The 22,027-nt window shown below is 39.0% G+C and overlaps 1 protein-coding gene across 2 annotated transcripts; it reads right to left on the bottom strand.

Annotated features, from left to right (window-relative positions):
* Positions 1-2,181: 2,181 nt before the first annotated feature.
* spdef (SAM pointed domain containing ets transcription factor) lies at positions 2,182-11,352 on the bottom strand. Of its 2 annotated transcripts, none has more exons than XM_080892324.1 (6): positions 11,026-11,352; positions 5,449-5,901; positions 4,553-4,750; positions 4,311-4,358; positions 3,906-4,040; positions 2,182-3,106 (listed from the first exon to the last, which is right to left on the bottom strand). In XM_080892324.1, exons 2-6 carry the CDS (start codon positions 5,891-5,893, stop codon positions 2,928-2,930), a joined length of 1,005 nt encoding a protein of 334 aa, XP_080748450.1. In that variant the 5' UTR covers positions 5,894-5,901; positions 11,026-11,352; the 3' UTR covers positions 2,182-2,927. The 2 variants fall into 2 exon arrangements, with proteins under 2 accessions (XP_080748450.1, XP_080748451.1); XM_080892325.1 differs by lacking the exon at positions 11,026-11,352 and adding an exon at positions 6,157-6,296.
* Positions 11,353-22,027: the final 10,675 nt, after the last annotated feature.

Raw genomic sequence — 22,027 nt, 5'->3', positions numbered from 1 at the left:
ATTCAAGTCTGAAAAGTGAAGTCATCAAAGGGCGAGTTCTTTGGTTGACCTTAATAAAAAAAAAACTAAAAAAACCCAAAACCTTTTCTCGTAACAATCTGGGTTCAGTCACTAGTTTCACATCCTGCTGAATAAAATATGAAATTTATCTTGCAATGCCCGATCATTCTCAGAGTCAGTGAGGAGGATAATCAAGGATACGCTTATTGGGTAAAGGCCTACCAAAGCTGATGACTAATACAGAAGCTGCCTGTAAATAAACGGTATGTCATTACTGCTTCTTATTTAGGCGATATTGCACTTTCAGAAAAACACAATATTGGCAACAGGAATGTCATTGATCACCACATGCAAGCACATTTGCATAGGTTATGTGTGCAAAATGAATCATCTGTGTTATGACATATGGACATTGTGTCTCTGGGGGTTTGAACATCATTGAAAGGTTCTGGCAGAGACCAAGTATGAAATCGTATGGGGGAGTTGCTTGGCCTTTTTAGTGTTCTACTAGTGTTTTACTTAAGTGTAAATTAATTATTTATGTCTGGTGTTGGTGACAGCTTTCATTATAGTTTATAATATAAGACATTTTTACATCGCTTTTGTGAAAAAAGGAAACATGATACAAGCAAAGTGAGACTCATTAGCAGGTGTTTCCCAATTAGTGATTGTTGCTGGTGGAAACCACGAGAGCTGTGTAAATGTAATGCCTGGCAAATTCATTTGTAGATTAAACAAAAGCAGGCCTGCACCATATCTGCTGCCATGGGCCTAGCCTTGGTTTTTATCAACCATTTGGCCAGTCATCACACATCTATGTTCTGGTAAAGAAAACTCAGAAAAATTACACATTGTTTTTTTAAGTGCTCTAAGGAAGGCTAAGTTCATGTGCTACATTCTTGTTCCCTCAGGAGCAACAGAAAGCATCTGGCATGAGCAGGGTGACCCGGTGTCCTATTGTATTGCACATTTTGTTTTTCTCTCTTGGCTCTAGTTTAATTTGCTCCTGTTTGCAAAGTCAACATGTGAGTCACTAGGCACCTTTGGCTCAAAACACTGCCAATCTGTGGAAGAGCAGTTAACTGTTTTTACAGTTATTGGGACATAAAAGGGGAGAGAGTGGTGTAAGAATACAAGAAAAACAAAAAACAGCTGCATCAATACTTTGGGACCATGCGCAGCTTTAGCTCAAGCCGCATCTTGTCCTTCACAAATGTATTCTTTGTGCCACATTAGTTTGTAGAGATCGGCTTCCCAGGACCGTTTTGAAGGTTAGGTTTTTGTGCAGATCCCAATGGACCCTATAAAGAAATACTCGCCACAGCCACAATCTTTTCACCCTGCTGCCGTCCGCAACAACAGAACAAACCGCTACTAAAACTCCAGTGAGATTATGTGAGATTGTTAAACTCTGTGTCCAGACTTTATGGCAAGAATGACATGCTAAACTTTTGAAATTTTCATTTCAAAAGTTTACCTACAGTTTTGTTGTCATGGTGCAGTTGAATTATTTTTTATCTTGACTTTTTTGATTGTTTAACAGGTGCAGCAGTAAGTTGACACTGAGATCGTGACATCGTTTGACAATTGAGCATTTAAAAACAAAAGTTAACCCGTGACTCGCAGCGGTTTCTAGTGGTTGCCTGGGACCTCTCTGTGTTTCATTTGCATGTTCGCCCTGTACTTGCCTAACTTTATAAGTAAAAAAAACCCAACTTATTAAAAGTGCATCATGGGTTATCATAATAGAACCAGCAAAATGTTCATTCAGCTTATTTTTCACTTCATATTTTTGCCCTGCTAGTCTAGGTCTCAGCTAAAGAGGCTCTGTGTTTGAGGATATACTACTGAGTTAACTGGTGATCCTAACTTGGCTGCAGGTGTGAATGAGTATGACTAGTTGGTGACAGACTGGCAACCTGTCCAGGGTGTTCTCTGATCCTATGACAGCTGGGAGCTCCAGCCCTCTGCCATCCAAAGTTGCATAAACAACTAATAAAACAGAATGGAGAAAAAAAAAGAGTTTTAATAATTTATCCCGTGTTTCAAGTTGCCAACTAGTGCAATGACTGAAAAAAATCATTTCATATTCCAGGAATGATGAATTTGTGCAACATGTCACGTCAATTCTCAGGTAAAACTTTATTTTTATTGCATATTTTGTCTCCATTTGTATATGATTATTCATTTCAAGTCTTTTTGGTTTATTAAATTTTGAAAACTTTGGGTTTCAAAGACTCACAGCATTAATTGCAGTATACGGCTGTGTAAATGGACCAGGCAGGGTAAACTATATAAAGGTATTCGAAGAGGAATGCATCACACTTCAGAAGTTATACATTAGAAAACAAACATATATACAAGGGTCCCTATTACACTTCCACAGCAGGATTTGAGGCAATTCCTAAAAAGAGGAAGTCCATTTCTCAGGTGCTTCAAGATGAGATAAGAAGAGTTTCCTGTTCAGACAAAGCCAGTGCAGCTGTAGACGCTTTTACCGAAGAGCCATCAGTTGGAATGCTTTGATTTGAGCTCAAGATATTTGGAAATCACAATAGGGAAACATAAACAGGCAGATCATGCAAATAATAAGGCAGTTCATGTACTGTTTTTCTGTTTTGCTTTGTCTTTGTTTTTTTATTCTGTTCTCTTTTTAATTTTGCAGCAGGAAAAAGCCTCAACAGCTACACTGTTTTTGTCTCTTCCTGGCTGGCTTTGCACAGATAAGACTGCAGCAGCTGCCAGCTGTTACTTCAGTGTTGGCAGTCAGGTGTGTACCATCGGAGTAATTCAGTGCACATGTTCAATGTCACCTTTTCGTCTCAGGAATTAGGTGTTCAGGTGCATGGTGACACAATTTGTCTTTGTAATTTTCCGAGTTCCCATCTCATCATCCTCTGTCTTCTCCTCCCACTTTGCTTGCAGTCTCATACTGGGTGAACAAACTGGTAGACCAGTCTCTGAGACACGTCGGGCTTGCGGATGATGCCTTTCTTGTAGTACTGACGTATGGAACGGCTCAGCTTGTCGTAGTTCATTGCAGGTCGATTCTTTCGTTGTCCCCACAGTCTCGCCACGTGAGCAGAGTCTTCGATTTTGAAAATACCTGGTGGGAATCAAAAGCAGTTATTACCACACAACACAACACGTGCAAAACAGTGGATGATTACACTTTATGTGCACACATAAAAAGTCCGCCACTTGGACTCATATTTCATTTGGCATGCTTTTTGCCTTTCAGGCATTAACAAACCCAATAAGCGAAACCCTGACATACATCCGGCATTCATTCCATTGCGGTTTCACTTTAAATACGTTTTAACGGTGTATTCTTATTGTGTGTGGCTGATTTTTATTGTGTAGTGTTTGTACCATTGCACTACAGGGTGTGAAAAAAAGGAGGGAGGCGCGCACACTCTTAGGTTCTGATTTAAATCTGCCTTAAAATAAGAACAGTGAATGAAATAACTATATTTGTTCTATTTACTAATTTTGCATACACATGGCCCCTTTATATAGTGTTGTCCTACAATTATTACTTTTAAATTGTAATAATGCAAATTTATTGAAAAACTTTACTCTCATTCAAAATTTCCTGTTTGTTTTTTGATTTTTTAAAATTAATGTGTCATGATTTTGGAGCTTCAAAGCAGTATGATGAGCCCATAAAACAGTAGATGAACTAATAAGAGATAAAAGCAGTTGCGACAAAAATTGAAATGTAAAAAAAATACATTTTGTTTTAAGCTGAAGAATAAAAGAAGAAATCACTTAAATTGTAATAGCACAATGTCATACACATTCTTCTGCTTTTATTTAAAAACACCAGGTAAATTAAGTTTTATTCATGTGCTCAAGGACTAAATAGAGCAAATAAAGAATAACTGAAATGAAAATGAAAGTACCCTTTTCTTTATTGAGCCAGCGAATGCAACGTCCATAGTTGTGGGGTTTGAGCAGGAGCTCTCTGAGAAACTGCCACAGATGAATAGGTTGACCTGAGCAAGATGAATCTGCCTCAGACCAAAGCTCCTCACTGCCTGCACAGCAAAACAAAACCATTCAGTCCTTAGGGTCATTGTGCATTGTTTCAATGAAAAAGCTCTGTACCGTGAGGGACCAAAAGATCAAGGAGCCCTTTAATCAGGACACTGAAAATACACAATGCAAAAGCCTGATTTTTCACTGAAATTCTGCAGCATATAGTTATTGGCGTCTATGTAAAATACAGTGTTAAAATTATACTGTGCGTTGGATTTTTTGTGTGAATGCAACTTGCATGACAGCTAATGCAAACATAAGAATCTTACCTGTAGTTTTAGTGTCTCCAATGGAAAACCGCTCTTTCATCCATGCAGCTGGAAAGTAAACAGATGCAGAAGTTCAAGCTAAGAAAAGGCTAGAACTTCAAATAATCCCACCCAAACACACATGAACGCAGTAATAAAATTTGCACCCGCTCAAAAGTTCACAGCAGCCAAATATCCGATAATAAAATCATCACAGGGGGTGCAGCAGGTTGCACATGTTGAACGTGTTAAATAAATATTACCTGACTTCCATATGTCCAGGTGTGCGTGCAGCGTGTCTCCACACTGCGGGGAACGCTGGTGAAACTCCTCCTCGCTCATGGCGCACAGATCCTTTCCCGTCAGCTCCTGGAAGGCCTTTCCCGCATGGGGCAATCTGTAGAGATGTTCAGTCCAGAGCAGCCACTTCTGGACATTCCCAGTGTTCCACTCTATCGGATCTGCAGGCGGAAATAGATATGAAATCAGTGAGAAAACTTCCAGCTGCCAATGCAATAAATGACCTTATCTTGGACCATTTCTTTAGTGACACTAATGTCATATGGATCAAGATAAGTCATTTATATATCAATATTGTTTTCACCTTTACCCTGTCTGTATTTTGTTTGCCTTTGACTCATAATAAATCTGCTGAAACCACAAGATAATCAAGCTTTTATGCCACAACAGTTTTAATCAGTAGAACAGACGATTGGGGATTGCATAGGTTTATAACAGCTAGAAGCCATACAATACATGAAAAACGCTTCCTCTGTTTGCTTTATGAGCAGGAGAGGCCTCGCCCTTAAGACTGTGTACACGTCTACTGGCAGGCAAGAACCATCACTATTACAATCCAGGAGTACCTTTGCAAAGGTCAGGATTAAACAGATCCTGGAGCAGGCAAACACAGCTTTGCGTCAGTAAGGATATGATTTAGGAGTTCTGTCATCTTGTGTCCACACAAATATGTGTTGATTTTGCGAGTAAGATCCAGTAGCTTAAGTATCTGAATCAATACTTCTATATTTGCAAATACAGAGAAACACTTCAGCATTTTGGGGGAGATGAAATATGTTTTGTTTAAGGTCAGTTTCTTTGTCAGCTATACGCTGTAATACACTCGCCACAGCTGCAGGTGTGCTGGAAAGCAGCCTACCTGGGGTGATGTTGAGCAGTTTGCAGGCTGTTTCAATGTCCTTCAGTACTTCTCCCACAACCATGCTCTGCACCTGCTCCAGGGATCGCTCCTCCTCCTGCCCCTCCAGGCCAGGAGAGATCCCCTGTTCCTGGCTATCAATGACCGGGCACTGCTCCGGTTCCTCCCGGGGTTCTACGCGGTTCATGGGTAAAGCCAGTGCTGAAGAGGCCTCTGAAACTTTCACCAGCCAAGTAGCATCTTCTGTGAGGAGCATGTCGAAGCAGGAGAGGTAGACGCCTGGCATGCCCCGCTCCAGGGCTTCCACATTTGGTTTGGTTTCCCCCATCTCCCAGGGGTCTTCGCAGCCTCTGCTTTGCTCCAGGATGGAGAGGGAGTCCTCTGTCATCCCAATCCGAGACCCATACGATGTGGTTTCTGGTACGCTGCCCACTGGGTTTGACATAACTGGTCCTGAGAGAGAGAGAGAGAAAAAGAAACACAAAAAGCCACATTAAACTTCTATCCTGTGAACTGCAAATGAAGTGAGACGTGATTTAAAAGTTTGTAACTATTCGGCGCAGCATAAAATCTGAAAGATCTCTCTGTCACATAAGCCCATGGTAACAGGTGTGCATGCCACTTAAATCTGCAGCAGACATTAGTTCATTTTAAGTAATTTAATCAAAAAAATATGCAAAAAAAAATCACGATTTAAGTCATGGTTACCTTTTCAAACAGTTCCTCTCCTTTGTTTCTCAAGATACTAAAATGACAGCTGCTTTAGTTTTGCAATGATCTCCATCAGAGTTGTGCATGAATGTGCAGAGAACCGAGGTTAGACTGTGCTGGTGTAGGCTCTATAAGAAGCTCTATAAGTCTAATGGAGATACTGACCCTCAAAACAGTTAAAACACACACAGCGCTGACAGGCGTGGGGCAAAATGGATCTGACTGAGTCTTATTTGAGGGTCACTGGCCCAGAATGATTCGTTTCATGGGGGTAGGTGACTTGTATTGAGACCCGAAACAGCTCTGCTGTCTGCCCGGGCTTTCAAGGTGCCGTCTCTGCAGCCCTCTGTCTCCACTGTCAGCTGGAGATTTTAATCAAATCGAAGTTAGATAATGTGGAGAGAAGAGCGTGCATAAAATCTGCCCAGCCAAAATGTCTGTTTTATGAAGAGCAGGCTTTATGAAAACAGCCCTTTGATAGGAGGTGGCCTTTAAAAGTGTACACCTATGAAGGTTTGTAAGCTGTAGCACAAGTGTAATCTTGATTATGACACCCATAATGCTTACCTGCCACAGCTGGTAAATGGGAGGACATAGCAGCAGGTTATCAGCAGCTGTGGCTGATGCCACAGTAAAGGAAGTAAACTCCCACAGAGTACATGTTCAGGGAGAGTCACCATGTAAATTGTCAAAGTGCAAACAATTAAAGTCTCGTAAAATTTGCAAAAGTGATATATGGCATCCACCGAGTCAAAACCAACAATAAGGGTAACTTTGAAATAAACCACAAAGACATGAGAGCTCTCGAAAGAAAAAGAATCCATTAGTTTGCAAAGCTTTAACAAACGTGAATTTCTCAGCCGTGCTGCACTGACCATGGTCTTATCTGTTTTGTTGTTTATGCTGTTTGTACCTTTGATTTTTTTCCTGCTCTTGTTCTTGTTAAAATGCTTTTACTTGGCATTATCAGTTCTCTTATTTTAAATAGAGTTTTGTTGTTCCGTGTAAGGTTTTCCCAGTTTAACCTGTCGTCATTTTATCACCACACACACACAATACGAGCTCAGAAACTATTCTCTCCTTCCATTATCAAAATAAACCAACTCAGTGGAGAATTATTGTCTGTTATGTGGGATTTCAGATTACACACTACCTGAAGCTGCTGTATGAACAGGTCTCCTATTGAGGTCAGGCGCATCAGCCTGCAATAGGAAAACCTGGATTGCGTGGCTATATTCACCTAAAAAGAAATGTAAAATCTGAACAAGCTAAAACTGTATTTCCACTATTGCCAAACACAACTAAATGAAATTTCAACTGCAAAAAGAAAACAAAACCCCCTTCTAGCTCTTGGACCTCAGCATGCCATTGATAAATAGCCTCCACAGTCTTCCTTTTATCTCTAAACTTCTCGTAAATATCACCCACAATGCCTTTTACTCCATCAGACTGTCAGATTAAAAGCCACTGGTATCCAAGCCTGCTGCTGTGTGTCAACTCTGCTCTGTAACAGCTTGCGCTAAGCCCATTAGCAAAGCAAATTTAGCCATATTACCTTCTTCCAAAAGGAAGCGGGGACACCAGAGAAAGACACAAACACCCACCCCTGCAGAGAGGGATTAAGGCCCTGACTGATCTCTAAATGAGTTTGGTCAAGACGCTGATATTCATTTCAGGAGCATTAGTTTGCTCCATTTACTCAGCAAAGTCAGCCTTGGAATCAGAAGGAATGGGACTCCATCCATGCTGGCGCCCTCCCTGGGAACCATATTTTTTCCACCTGCTTGGTCTTATTTAACATAAATACGATGATTATGTGAGGTGAAGTTTGTATCACTGTCTTAAGTTTTGTATGGTTATAGCTGCGCAAAGAGATTTTTGTTTTTTTTTTATCCAAATTGCCCTATTTTTATGTGGAAAAATTCTTTTCCTAAAATGAAAGTGGTGAAATTTCCAAACCAGTGGAGCCAATCTAGCTAAATATTAACCTGCGAGCCAATTCAGCATTGTTGAACAGTTTTGTGAAAGAAGACAGGTAAGTGTTTAATTTATAGTTAATGAGTAGTGATTAAAACAACTCTAAATGTCCGGTCTTGTTTAACTTGGATGAATCCATTCAAGCACCAAAAAAAGAGAAAAGGTCAGCGATTAGATCTGATGCCATCTATCAAGGCATAATCAAAACACACTGAGTGTTATGCTGGTAGCGTTTCAGTCTGGTATTAAAGAAGCGTATACAGCCAAGAGTGACTGTTTGCCATGTGACCCCCCCCCCCCCCCCCCCTTTTTTTTTTTTTCCCTGTTCCTCATGGGAAATTTGGTCCTGCTCATGAAGTCATTGTTCAGAGAAAAACGGAAGGAATTTCATCTTCTTCTTACTTAATATGACTGTTGCTCTGAAAGAAACGCCTGCTGGTTGGAAGAGGAGATTTAGATCTGCAGATTGCTCCCTTAGGGGATTTTTTATTGCAGCAGTGACATGTGCAGGTGCTCTGTTCACGTTATAAATTAGCTTCAGTTTATGTGCTTATTTTATGAAATGCAATAAAGGTTTATTTCGCGTGCTTGTACTTACATTGCCTTATAATACTGATCCCATTAAACTCTGTTTTTAACAAATTTTTCCAACCACCAACACTGCGAGGGGATGTATGGTGATTCATATCTGCTGTTAGTCAGGTGTGCAGGCATTAAGCCAATATCAAAGGAAAATGGCTTTGATGTTGGTCTAAATTAATCTTGACAAAGAGTCTACTTAGAGCTAATTATGCTGGTAATAAACCTCATTTAATTGGGGTTGGACCTAAAGATTGGAAAACTTGAAAATGGGATAAAAAAATAAACCTGTCACTGTTCTAGCAAAGACAGATATAAGGGCAGCCGTTACGTGGCCTCGGGCGTTTTCTTGAGCGCTGGGTTTAAATTGTAAATCATCACAAGATTAAAGAAAGAAAAAAAAAACCCAAACAAGCAAAAAAAACAACAGTTTTTTAAATTTTAAACACAAGGATGACCCTTTTCATCAGCTGCCTTACAAAGTGTGATGATATATGTTATTTGAGACACAATTCACAACTCATAACTTTATCAGATCATAGCACACACTGGCAAACAGGCACTCTGGTTAACCTTTAAATGCTAGAAATAAAAATTAAAAACAAAACAAACAAAGAAAAAAATACAGAATCTATCGGACAATTTCGCACTTGACCCAACATAACTGAAATCCTGCAAGTCTGAGGGAAATGGGCTGTGAAGCCACTGAAGAGAAAAACATGTAAGAAGGAACAAGGAACAAATCTCTATGTATAACAGGGCATATGTAGAGGATTTGGTTGAACCATCAACTTGTTTTTTCTAGATGCAACTAGATGCAACTAGTTCATATTTGCATATGACCAGTTCATGGAAACATGAATCTTTTACTTTTTGTTTATTTAATGTAATTTTTAAACTTGTGTGGGTTTGAAACTTATTGCAAATCTGAAATAGCTGTCAGCAAACTGTCAGCGTGCTTCTTTAGAAGAGAATCCCGGATCATTTTCAGTCTCCCGAGCAATCAGAGGCAGCAGATTGTTCATGAGAAGTCAAGTCTCACCCTCCTCAATGGAAGTGAAAAAGGAGCTAGGGTTTGTTCACTCTTTACACAATCATCACTGTTACCTTTCACGTGTACTGATTGCAAAGCTATGAAATTGTGTGCCATTATTTCTGTGTTTATATGATATGATATCTGTTTCAAAGCTTTAAAAACACTTTTGACTTCAGACCTGGTCCGACAACCAGGAAAGAACTACTATTTGATTGTGTAAAAACCTGCCCCAGTATTTCACACCAAACCTCCTGAATCAAGTAACCAAGTATTGCATGAAATTATCAGGAGATGTGGTTTATATATTTTGATAAAGGGAGAATAGCAAATTTTGGGGGGGAATAGAAAGGTCTTTTCTGTTTTTCTTACCCCACTGTTTGTACAATGTTATTACGTGTGATTATCTGTGCTATCTTGTTATCTGTGCCATGAATTAAAAAGAGATGTTAAGATTTATATAGATTCTACATTTAAACTGTGGCTTTAAACAGAGACAAAAATAATTTCATACACTTCTATACTAACAAGGTCACAAGGCCTCTGAGAAATAATCGATTAGCTTGGCATGAAAAGGAATATAAATGCACCTGTACCCTTGGAAGAAACAGAGCAGACAATCCTTCTGTTATTCCTCTTTGGAATTTCTCTTCTTTCTGTCTCAGGTAGTTGCAGTCGTATTTGATTTCCACCTTTGAGTAAAACCACAGTGAAATCCCCCGTCTCATCCCGCAGTGACAGCAGAAAGAAATCTGTTGGGTTTTTTGTGTTTGTTTCAAAGTCAGTCTATTGCTGTGGTTTATGGCATCTAACTGACAACAGCATTTTATCTGACCACATTTTGCATATTTCCTTTCTGAATGGAAACTTTCAGATTTGCATGAGATTTATGAAAGAAGAAGAACAGGTCTCAGTCTCTTTTTTCCTTTTATATTTGACTGGGTATTTATTTATTTGCTTAATCTAACCTGCAGTTGGTTCAGGAATGTTTGAATGTTTCTTTTTAATATTTTTACTCTTAACTTTCATATTATGAACAGGGAATGTATTTAATAATTAAACCTTTCCCTTTAATAACTGTTGCTTTTTAACAGAGTCAAAATCTCTGGACTTCACTAATTAGGTTACACGACCTGTTCAAGACTACTAAGAAAACTATAGACACACACACATATATATCTCAGATATACAGCTTATGTCCTATAAATAATGGGCCTATAATAAGATTGTGCTACAGAAACATCCAAGACCCTGTTTAACAGAGAGCAACGTCTTACCCCAGCAATGATGCTCTGATGTTCTTGAGTCAATGACTTGACTGGATGCTGGCAGATGCAGTGTTGTTTCCAGCCAGTGGCCGGTTGCTGCCTGAAGGTGAGGCGCAACAGGCAGCGGGCAACCTTCAGTCGGCTTCTTGCTGGTGACTGTCACTGAGCCCCAAACCCAGGTCTCCTCAAATCTTCTCAGGCTTTTTTGTTTGTTTGGTTGGTTGGTTTTTGGTTTTGGCAGAATTATACTTAACCTGAAAGTCACAGACTAAAACACAACTGCACACTTAGTTCAAGTGGAAGCACCTGCTACGGGTGTGTTCAAAGTGAAGCCAAGAGGACTAGTGGCTGGGTGAGTGAGTGCAAAGGAATTCCACCTCCATTGACTGCAATTTATATTTATAAGGCAGCCATGTTTACTTATGCAGACAACTCTCTCTCTCTCTCTCTCTCTCTCTCTCGCTCTCCCTCTCTCTCTCTGTGTGTGTGTGTGTGTGTGTGTGTGTGTGTCTTTGCTGATTAGCTCAGACCTCCTCAAACACTGCAAGCCAACCTTAGTGTTTAGGTGAGAGAGAATTCAAAGCGATCAGATTAAATAAATAAAAATTGCTGTTTAAAGTAAGTGATTATGTAGCCAAATACAAAATTTTAGTTAGGAATACTTTTCTTATCACGTTTCCATGTGTTGCTGGTTTTTGTTTGTACTCCTACTTTTTACTTCACTACCATTTGAAGACTATAATTACAAACGTACCATTTTTATGCCGTTTATGTTAAAAATAGGAAACATATTATTATTGATGTCTGAGCTGTGAGTAGTAACTTCTCACATAGTGCTAAAAAAAAGTGGATGTAACAGATCAAATTTATCCCTCAAACTCACAGAGTTTAAATGATAAATGTAGCTTCAAAACATGTCCATTTGTAGTGAAGTCTATAAATATAAACAGTCATTGGCTTCTGTTACCCATGACTTTAATGAGCACTTTCCTGAATGCAAGCTCAAAGGCTGACTGAAAACAACATGCTGTTCATTTTGTACATTGTAGTCCTGATTGTCATCACAAGGAAGTTAGAGTTGGAGGTAAGTGATAAGTCGCCAACATAAGTGCACCATGCAGATTCACGCCTCACTTGTGACATCTAGTTTTAAACAGCAGTGACAATGAGAGGAAAAATACTGGGCTCTAGGTTTCAAAACCAGACTTTGCAGAACATGGTAGCTATGCCGATCTTTGATATAAAGTATATTAGCAAACCCCTGTCCCCAGTATGGATGATAATAAACAGCTGCTTCTTCTCAAAAATCTAATAATGCCATACTTAATGACTCATTGTTTTCTACAGCACTGCTGTTATTGGTTATGCTGTAAGAACATTTTTAATCTAATATGTTAGTCACCACGAATTAAGTGAGATTTTAAATGTGTGTCACTTTAACGTAAACCACTAATCTGCGTATTTCCATCACTGTCTACTCAAGAACATGGAAGGAGATGCTGTTTAAACAAAAACATTAATTACTAAACACTTAAGATAATAATGTTTGTATATACCATTAAAGTCACAGTTTGATGTTAACATGTTAGCGTTCCGGTGTGCTCACATACAAAGCTGGTGTAATATTTCATTTTGCTTCTAAAAGGATTTCCGTGTAAGAACCCCAAGAGAAACCATAGACTCTTTTCTGTGTTAAGAATATTTGCACAGGCATCCACTGAAGTAATATGATGCTTCAGCAGAATGAAATTTAATATTACCTACAGTTAGTGTTTGCTTGTGTTTCTCCACTGAGCTGCAAAAAGGGAGATATTGAATAGTAAAATAATTCTGGCTTACGCATTTGTCTAACTCAGACTGCTCTTCACTACATGTCTGGTTTTTCCATTTGAATAACTATTTGCAAAAAATTACTGATGCTTTCCTCCCAAAACCTACTTTCTTTGAGACAGGGTCTTCTTGTGGCTTGTTTAAAAGGAATGAATAATTAAAGTGGTTTTAGCTGTCATATGGGAGGGTTGCACCTAAAAAATACGAACCTGTTGAGAATAACCTCTCAAAAGCAGATTTACTTTGTATTATTATTACTGCCCCCATAAGCAGCAATTTAAAGATTCTGCACATTAACACCATTGTTGCGTGGACATGACATCACTCTTACTCACCCGAGTTTATTTGCAAGTCATTCTTCTTCTTTAATGCCATGTTGTAATTTATAATCCAGTTAAACTTTGTTTTTCTTAACAATTTACTTATTATTCCTTTGTGATAATGTGCTTAGTTTCAACAGTGGTTTCTCAGCTTAGATATCATGAAACCCAAATAATTCATAACACCTGTGTGGGTGTGCCGGGCTTTCACAATATAACCGACAGAGCTGGAGGTCATTTTTTAACTGCTGAACACTGTTTATCATTACCATCACGTTTTTTCCCCTTATTATTATATTATTAAATGGCAATCACCAAAGTACAGTCACTTGAAAAAGAAGGTACACCTGTTTTATTTCTTACATTAGGTAAAACCTTAGAGGAACTACGACATATGACATACTAAACTGTCTTATTTAACAAAGACTAAGCTAAAATACAAAAGCAGTTAGTAAAAGCCTCAGTAAAGCCTTACTGCTTCCATTAGAATTAAGAGGGTAAGTAGCAGCCAGTTGCTGATAATCACATTCACATGATTAACTGACGATCAGCAAGTGTGAGCACCTCCATAAAAGCAGAAATGTTGGCAGTTTGCTGGTGTGGGACATTCAGATGTCTGTTAACACAGTGCTGAGGGGGAAAGGTTTTAGCAGTGAGCATAAACAAACATCTGTTACTTCCCATCAATCCAAGAAGGTAATTTCCAAACAATTTGACCTCCGTCATTCTGCACTGAGAGAGATTATTCGCAAGTGGAAAAGAATCAAATCACATGACTCTCTTCCCAGGTTTGGACGTAAAAGCAAATTTAACTCAAGATCAGATCATGCAACAATCAGAGAAACTGCAAAAAGCCCAAGAGCTATATCTCAGAATCTGCAGGACTCACTTGCTAAATGTTTAAGACAGTAAAATCAGAAAAAGACTGAACAAGTATGAGTTGTTTGGAGAGGCTGTCAGAAGAAAGCGTTTTCTCTCTCTAAAGAACATGACAGCACAGCTTTGGTGTGCATAGTTGCATCAGAATAAACTACAAGGTTTCTGTAAAATGTCCTTTGGGTAGAAATAACCAAAATGCAGATGAAAATGCACCACAAAGAGCTCATACCAAGTAGGGATGGTAATTAATAAGAATTTAGCAATTTCAATTCTATTATCAATATCACTTATCGATTCTCATTGGGTTTGCATTGCCTCCACTTTGAAAGCCACCACCATCGCTAAGGAGCATGTCAGACATTACATTCATGCAAATTAACTGCATGTACAAAGTAATGCATTGCACATACTACACAGAACAGTTTTCTTAAAAGTACTGGAGTAATTAATTACTCCCAGGAGAAAGTAACTACTCTTTACATTAATTGACAATGTATTGTCTCATTATTACCATTAAACAATATAAACATATAAGCTACAATCCCACTGGTCAACACAAATTCCTATCCTAATGAGGTACACATATGATCTTTCTCTTAGTATTTAGGGATGAAGCCGACAGCACAAAGCAAAGATGGAAACCAGCACAAAGAGGCTTCTAGGCGCTCACCACAGTGATTCTGCTTTAGAAACATGAACAGGTAGAAAAAGCGGCTGCAGCCTGACTGCTTATCAATTTGTTACCTGTTGAGGTTCAGGGTCTGGCTGCTGGGCAGGGGTCGGCATTCACTCAGGTTTGGCATTACTTTGGCTTCTTGGATGGCTTAACATTAGCATGCTGTCTGTGCAGGTGCTTGCAAAGAGCTGAAGTTGTGTTAGCAACATAAAGTGATTGTTTCTGTCCTGGATGCAGTTTGCACTTAACCACCCCACTCTCTTCCTTTTGTGCAATAAAAATAAAAGTAATAAAAGTGTCCATATCCACTCTGCAGACTGCCACAAGAACTGAAATCAGCTGTGCGCAGGTGCAAGTGGAACCGATAAGCGGGATCAATGACAGACTAACAATTCCAAGTAATTGAACTACTGCTGGCCCAGAGTAGTGCAGGCCTTAAAATTCACTAAGTAGCTACATATGGAGCAATCATATTTTTGTATTTTATGACAGTCCCAGATGTAAATCATGACCCAGGGAACTCCATAAACACTATATTTAAGTTCAAACTGAGATCTTTTTTTTTTCATGAACACAAATCAGTGCATTAAATTATCCATTTCACAATTTGAAGTGACACTACATTGCATTCACTACATACTGCTGAATAGCAACATCAACAACTTCTCTGAACAAATAAATAACCTGGTGAAGTTAGTCCACTTTTGTTTCCTACTGCACAGACAAGATAAACAAATAAAAAATAAATAAAATGTTTTCATATGGATGACTGCATGGACTCTGTTTTTATAGTTCATGCATAGAAAAAACACAAGGTGAAACAATCCCCCAAATAATTCCTATTTTGATTACTTGACAGCTATGTGTTAAGTGTTAACATTGCACAGGTTTTATTAAGCTTTTACATAATACTTTGCACTAATATGAGTATTTTATGATTTCTTATGCAAATCCTGGCTTGAAAATAATATTAGCACACTTGTTGTACCTTGACCCGAAAAGGCTCCCAAAATATTGTCAGAGAAATATGAAATATAGACATTTCACACAGAAAAGGGTTTGCAGCAACATAGACAACAAAGTGATATTATGAACATCGATAACAATTGCAGAAAACAAACATATATTCCCAAACTGTACTTACCTGAAGCACCATATCGCTGCTTTTAAACATGCACTTAATTTATTTAGAATCTGTGAATCTCAACCAAAATTCAGAAAACTCTTTGTGTAATTGTGTTTGCTTTAACTGCAAAGTGACTGTAATTAAAAATAAAACCTCTTTCTGCTGGAGGAGTGTTTTGTGTAATTTTAGCCTGTTTGAACAATGTGGATCTGTCAAAACCATAGAAACAGGTGTTTGTGAAAGGGCATTCAATGAAAGCTTGTTATTAGCAGAACAGTGGTAACCCACAACAATAAAAGTACTACTTTATATCTAATCTTTCCCAACTAATCTTGCTTTTAATTTATCGTCGCTAAATGGCCCGTCCTCTGATAGCACCCAGGAAATTCTAAAGATTCCTGTTCTTTTTCAATCCCCGAACACATTTTCTATTCTTTGATTCAGAATGCAAGAGCTCTGAGTTTGATATGGTGAGCCAAACAGTTTGAATGGATTGATTGTGAGATATGGAGAGGGTGTGCACAAACGGCGTCAAGGCTTCTCAGCAACCAAGTGTTTGTAGACACACCAAATCAAACTGTGAGAGATGACAGCCACCATTCATAAGACAGCTCACTTTGAAACTAAATAGGAACATGTGCATTTGTGCATGGGCATAAATGTGCAAACGTGCATTTAATTACCTAGTATACGAGTGCAAACCTGTGTATGCACACGATAATACAAAGCTGCATTTTACTAATTAAAAACTGGCTTATAGTTGAAGTTAAATTTGCAACATTATTCTAAAAGATAACATTTTTAAAAAATTCTTTCATTAAATGGAAATGATTGGAGATTTGCAGGAAGAAAAATATTTGTTTGCTTTTGGCTTTGCCCACATCCATTCCATGAGCAAAATTTGCATGGCAGTTTCTCTAACTAGCGTTTGCTTTTTTCCTTGGCTCTAGAACAATATTCTCATGGTTGAAAGACAATGAGCTAAAAGAAACTAACAGACTAAATGTCAAACACAAAGCCACAATCGGACCATGATGATCTTGATATGACTAATGATTGTGCAGGTGTCCTTACTGTAAACAGGTGCCAATGACCCACCTAAGTTGTCTTAGCAGTGTCAATAAACCCCTGTAGTTGGCCTCAGTGTAATCTTTGTTGCATGAATTTGCTTCATACTGTCATGAATACAAAGTCAGTTGTCTTTCAACTGTGTGGGAGCTTAGTAAGCTGAAAAACGAATTTCACATTGGAAAAATGAAGCATCCCGAAGCCTCATTATTAGTGTATGGGCTTATTTAGTGACTACTTCTTAAAAATAGAGAGATTTATTCACCGAGCTACGCAGTAGATCTGTAGACACTTCCTAGAGATCTACTGCAAACTGGCAGCCTGCCAAGGTGCTGTGCAGCCTGTAAATTACTTGGACCTGCAGGGACATGCCTGATGCTGACTTTGTGCAAAACCCAACTGATTTAAGGTGATTTGGTGTGGAACGTTATGTAATCATTTCATTATAGAAGTGTAAGAGCTATTAATGAGAAAGAACACAATGGACATGCTTTAGTGGAAGTGTATCAAGGCCTTTAAATTCTTCAGGCAGGCCTAAAGTTTTTGCAAAATACATTAGCTGCAGTGAGAAGATGAAATGAAATTAACAACAGGTTCATTTGAGGGGCAGCAATGAGACAACCATGAACCATGAACCAAACTTAGTCTTAGGATGCCTGATTTTTATAGGGGCAACAATATCCAAGGCAGTCTGGCAAGTGGTATGAAACCAAGAAGTGAGTTCCTCTACGTTTTGGAGTGTCTCAGGAATGGAGATTTGATTATAGGTGGAGAACCGTGCTGCAGTGAAAGAATTTAACAAACGAGATGGCTGAGCAGGGACGTGCCCCCTGAATTAATTTCTAGATAAAGAAATGTCAAACAGAACCAGCATATGATTAGAGAAAACAGGGTCAGAGACTTTCAGATTAGAAACAGGCAATGCGTGCGCTAAAACCAGATCGACAGTGTGGCCACACTGTTGTGTGGGTGCAGACACACATCGAACTAAATTAAAAGAATCAGTAAGATTCAAAAAGTCTTTAACCAGGGGCTTTTCTGGACAGCATAAGTGAATATTAAGATCCCTGACAATACAAAAGGAGTCATAGTTTATCGTGACTGCAGCAAATTCCTTTATAAAGTCCTTACTGTATTTTGGGGCCCTGTATATTATTGTGCACAGAATGGGAGGCAAATACTTTCCTCCCATGATGCATTGAGTGTTTCTTCTTTATTCACCTTTTTCACTTTTTCACATGTGTTTATACACATCTTTGCATTCAATTCTGAGTTATTGATAATCTCTGGCTCTCTTCCATAGCATGTCTTTGTCTTCATCCACTCACCCCCAAATGGTTGCAGCAAATGGCCACCCCCCCCCCCCCCCCCCTGAGCCTGGTTGTGTTGGAGGTTTCCTGTTAAGAGGGAGGTTTTCCTTCCCACTGTCACCAAAACACTTGCACACAAAGGGTCATATGATTGTCGGGGTTTTCTCTCTTTTCTTTTTATTATTGCAGGGTCTTTAACTTACAATATAATGCGCAAAAGGAGAACAGTACTTGTCTGACTGCATTGTGCCAAGTGCAAATTTTGGTGGAGGGTGCACTTATAGAATGTGGTTATTTTTCAGGACTTGAATCCACCCCCTTAGTACTAGTGAAAGGAACTTTTAATGCTTCACCATACCAAGACATTTTGGACAACTTCATGCTCCAAATTTTGTGAAAAAATTAGGGATGGCCCCTTTGTTTAGAATGAAGAAAAATAACAAATTAGCAGCCTAGCAGTTCATCACTTCAAGCAACAGTAATCATGTCATGGAGTAATCATGGTTTCATAATATCAATAAGATTGAGAACAAAGATAAGTAGTTTCAGTATATCAGCCCTTCTCTTTTCCCTCACCCCAATTAATCAGGGTGAGGGAAAAGAGGTTGGTTGGTTTTTGCACCTGAGCCTAGTTCTGCCAGAGGTTTCTTCTCTCTGGATATTTTCCTTCCCAAAGCGCTTGCTTATAGAGACCGTGTGATTATTGAAGTTCCTTTCTAATACTGCAGGGCCTTTATCTTACAATATTAGGTGCCTTGAGGTGACTGTAGCTGCCAGCAGATGCAATATAAAGAAAATTCAACTGAACTGAAATGAATCATGTCCAGGTCAGAACCATACAACGAGCTATGTTATCTAAAAGAATTAGACCCTGAAAACTGTTTCTCTTTTTCTTATTAAGTTCTTTACACATTCTGTAAATGTAAAGTTGTTAATTTTCATTGTTTTACGTTAATATCATTTAAATTAAATTTGCTGGAATAGAGTGGAGTGCTGAAGCTTAGCTTCAAACATTTTCTCAGGTCGATTTCTCAGTCACCTTTTCTTATTATGTTATCAGATGTAAAGCTCCACTGAAAACTAACAGTACTCAGGTCATACATCATGCAAATGCAAATTGACAGGTTTTGCCGTCTTTGTTGTGAAAATGTTTAAATAATTACATTCTGATGAATTTCAAACTGAAAACAATTTTGTTTCTGTCAGCATTAGAACTGTAATGACTATCACTGATGGAGACGAGAGCAGGATCACTTCCTGCTTCAGGGAAAAAAAATTTGCATTAGTATACATATATCCGTGTTTGAAGGCGAATTGTGCTAAGGGAATGTTTACTTAAAAGGACTTATTTTGACTTGTTTTTGTTTTGTTTTGTTTTTTAAGCAGAAACTGAGGGCGAAAAGAGGCATTCAGGAAGTTATAACCGTTTGCGGATCAGGACATGTAACATAAAGTTTATGTATATAAGATGCCCAGGTGCTGTCTTCTTGTTAAACACACTCGCTGCTCTCTGGTTCTCTTCTGTCTCAGGCTTGGAATTTATTAGCTGTTCTTCATATGAGATTGAAGAGCCTTTCAGCCTGTTGCAGCAATGCTTTGAAATACTCTACCACTCCAGCTCTGTTTATAATGATTAATCCGAGTTTTCGTTTTACAGGCTTTGTGACAAGATGTCTGTGAAAAGCGCTTGTAATTAAACGTTACTTACATGATATTTACTTCCTTGGTGCTGAAATACTGTGTTTGGTTTTCACCAAACGTGATGCTGTGCATTATGGCCAAACATCTCCACTTTGGACTCATCTATCTAAACGACATTGTTCCAGAAATCTTGTGGTTAGTTCATGTGAAAAACAAAGATGTGTTGCTCTTTTTAGAGAGAAAAGGTCAAGTCTTCCAAACAAGCCGTGCTGGTTCAGTGTTTTTCTAATTGCATTGTCATGAACTTTAACTTTTAACATGCTTAATGACGCCTTAGTATTGCTAGGTCTTGTTTTTTTGTTTGTTTGTTTGTTTGTTTTTTAAATATATTGTATTTTCTCTGAGCATTGCTGTGTCTGACCTTTAGGAGAATTTTCTGGAACTTCCAGTTCGCCTTGTAATCGGAAGGTTGCCGGTTCGAGCCCCGGCTTGGACAGTCTCGGTCGTTGTGTCCTTGGGCAAGACACTTCACCCATTGCCTACTGGTGGTGGTCAGAGGGCCCGGTGCGCCAGTGTCCGGCAGCCTCGCCTCTGTCAGTGCGCCCCAGGGTGGCTGTGGCTACAATGTAGCTGCCATCACCAGTGTGTGAATGTGTGTGTGAATGGGTGGATGACTGGATATGTAAAGTGCTTTGGGGTCCTTAGGGACTAGTAAAGCGCTATATAAATACAGGCCATTTACCATTTCCACCCCTAAAGATTATCATCTAAACTGAACATTTTTCACAATTGAATAAATCTTTGTTATTCTGGAATGACAGACCAAATTGTTTAGGAATGGTCTTATGTTTGTAAGACTGTAAGACCATTAGTAAGTCCTGATTATTTGGCAGCAACAACTGTGTTAACACACACCTGAATGTCAGCAAAGCTGCAAATTTCTCCTGTTATAGAGGTGGTCTTCTGGATGTTCACAGTGGGATGCAAAAGTTTGGGAAACCTTGTTAATAGTCATTATTTTCCTGTATAAATCGTTGGTTGTTACAATAAAAAAAAATGTCAGTTAAATATATCATATAGGAGACACACACAGTGAAATGAAGTTTGTTGGATTTACAGAAAGTGTCCAATAATTGTTTAAACAAAATCAGGCAGGTGGATAAATTTGGGCACCACAAAAAAAGAAATGAAATCAATTTGTAGTAGATCCGCTTTTTGCAGAAATTACAGCCTCTAAACGCCTCCTGTAGGTTCCAATGAGAGCCTGGATTGTGGTTGAAGGTATTTTGGACCATTTCTCTTTACAAAACATCTCTAGTTCATTCAGGTTTGATGGCTTCTGAGCATGGACAGCTCTCTTTAACTCACCTCACAGATTTTCAATTATATTCAGGTCTGGGGACTGAGATGGCTGTTCCAGAACGTTGTACTTGTTCCTCTGCATGAATGCCTTAGTGGATTTTGAGCAGTGTTTCGTGTCATTGTCTTGAAAGATCCAGCCCCGGCGCAGCTTCAGCTTTGTCACTGATTCCTGGACATTGGTCTCCAGAATCTGCTGATACTGAGTGGAATCCATGTGTCCCTCAACTTTGACAAGATTCCCAGTCCCTGCACTGGCCACACAGCCCCACAGCATGATGGAACCACCACCGTATTTTACTGTAAGTAGCAGGTGTTTTTCTTGGGATGCTGTGTTCTTTTTCCTCCATGCATAACGCCCCTTGTTATGCCCAAATAACTCAATTTTCGTTTCTTCAGTCCACAGCATCTTATTCCAGAATGAAGCTGACTTGTCCAAATGTGCTTTAGCAAACCTCAAGCGGCTCTGTTTGTGCTGGAGAAAAGGCTTCTCTGCATCACTCTCACATACAGCATCTCCTTGTGTAAAGTGCGCCGAATGGTTGAACGATGCACAGTGACTCCATATGCTGCAAGATGATGTCGTAGGTCTTTGGTGCTGGTCTGTGGGTTGACTGACTGTTCTCACCATTCGTCGCTTCTGTCTATCCGAGATTTTTATTCGAGCCTTAACTTGAACTGAGCCTGTGGTCTTCCATTTTCTCAATATGTTCTTAACTGTGGAAACAGACAGCTTAAATCTCTGAGACATCTTTCTGTATCCTTCCCCTAAACCATGATGGTGAACAATCTTTGTCCTCAG

The sequence above is a fragment of the Rhamphochromis sp. 'chilingali' genome, assembly GCF_963969265.1.
Source record: "Rhamphochromis sp. 'chilingali' genome assembly, chromosome: 9".
In the NCBI taxonomy this organism is placed as follows: Eukaryota; Metazoa; Chordata; class Actinopteri; order Cichliformes; family Cichlidae; genus Rhamphochromis; species Rhamphochromis sp. 'chilingali'.
The sequence above is the reverse complement of the archived record's forward strand: the minus strand, read 5'-3'. Positions and strand labels throughout refer to the sequence as shown.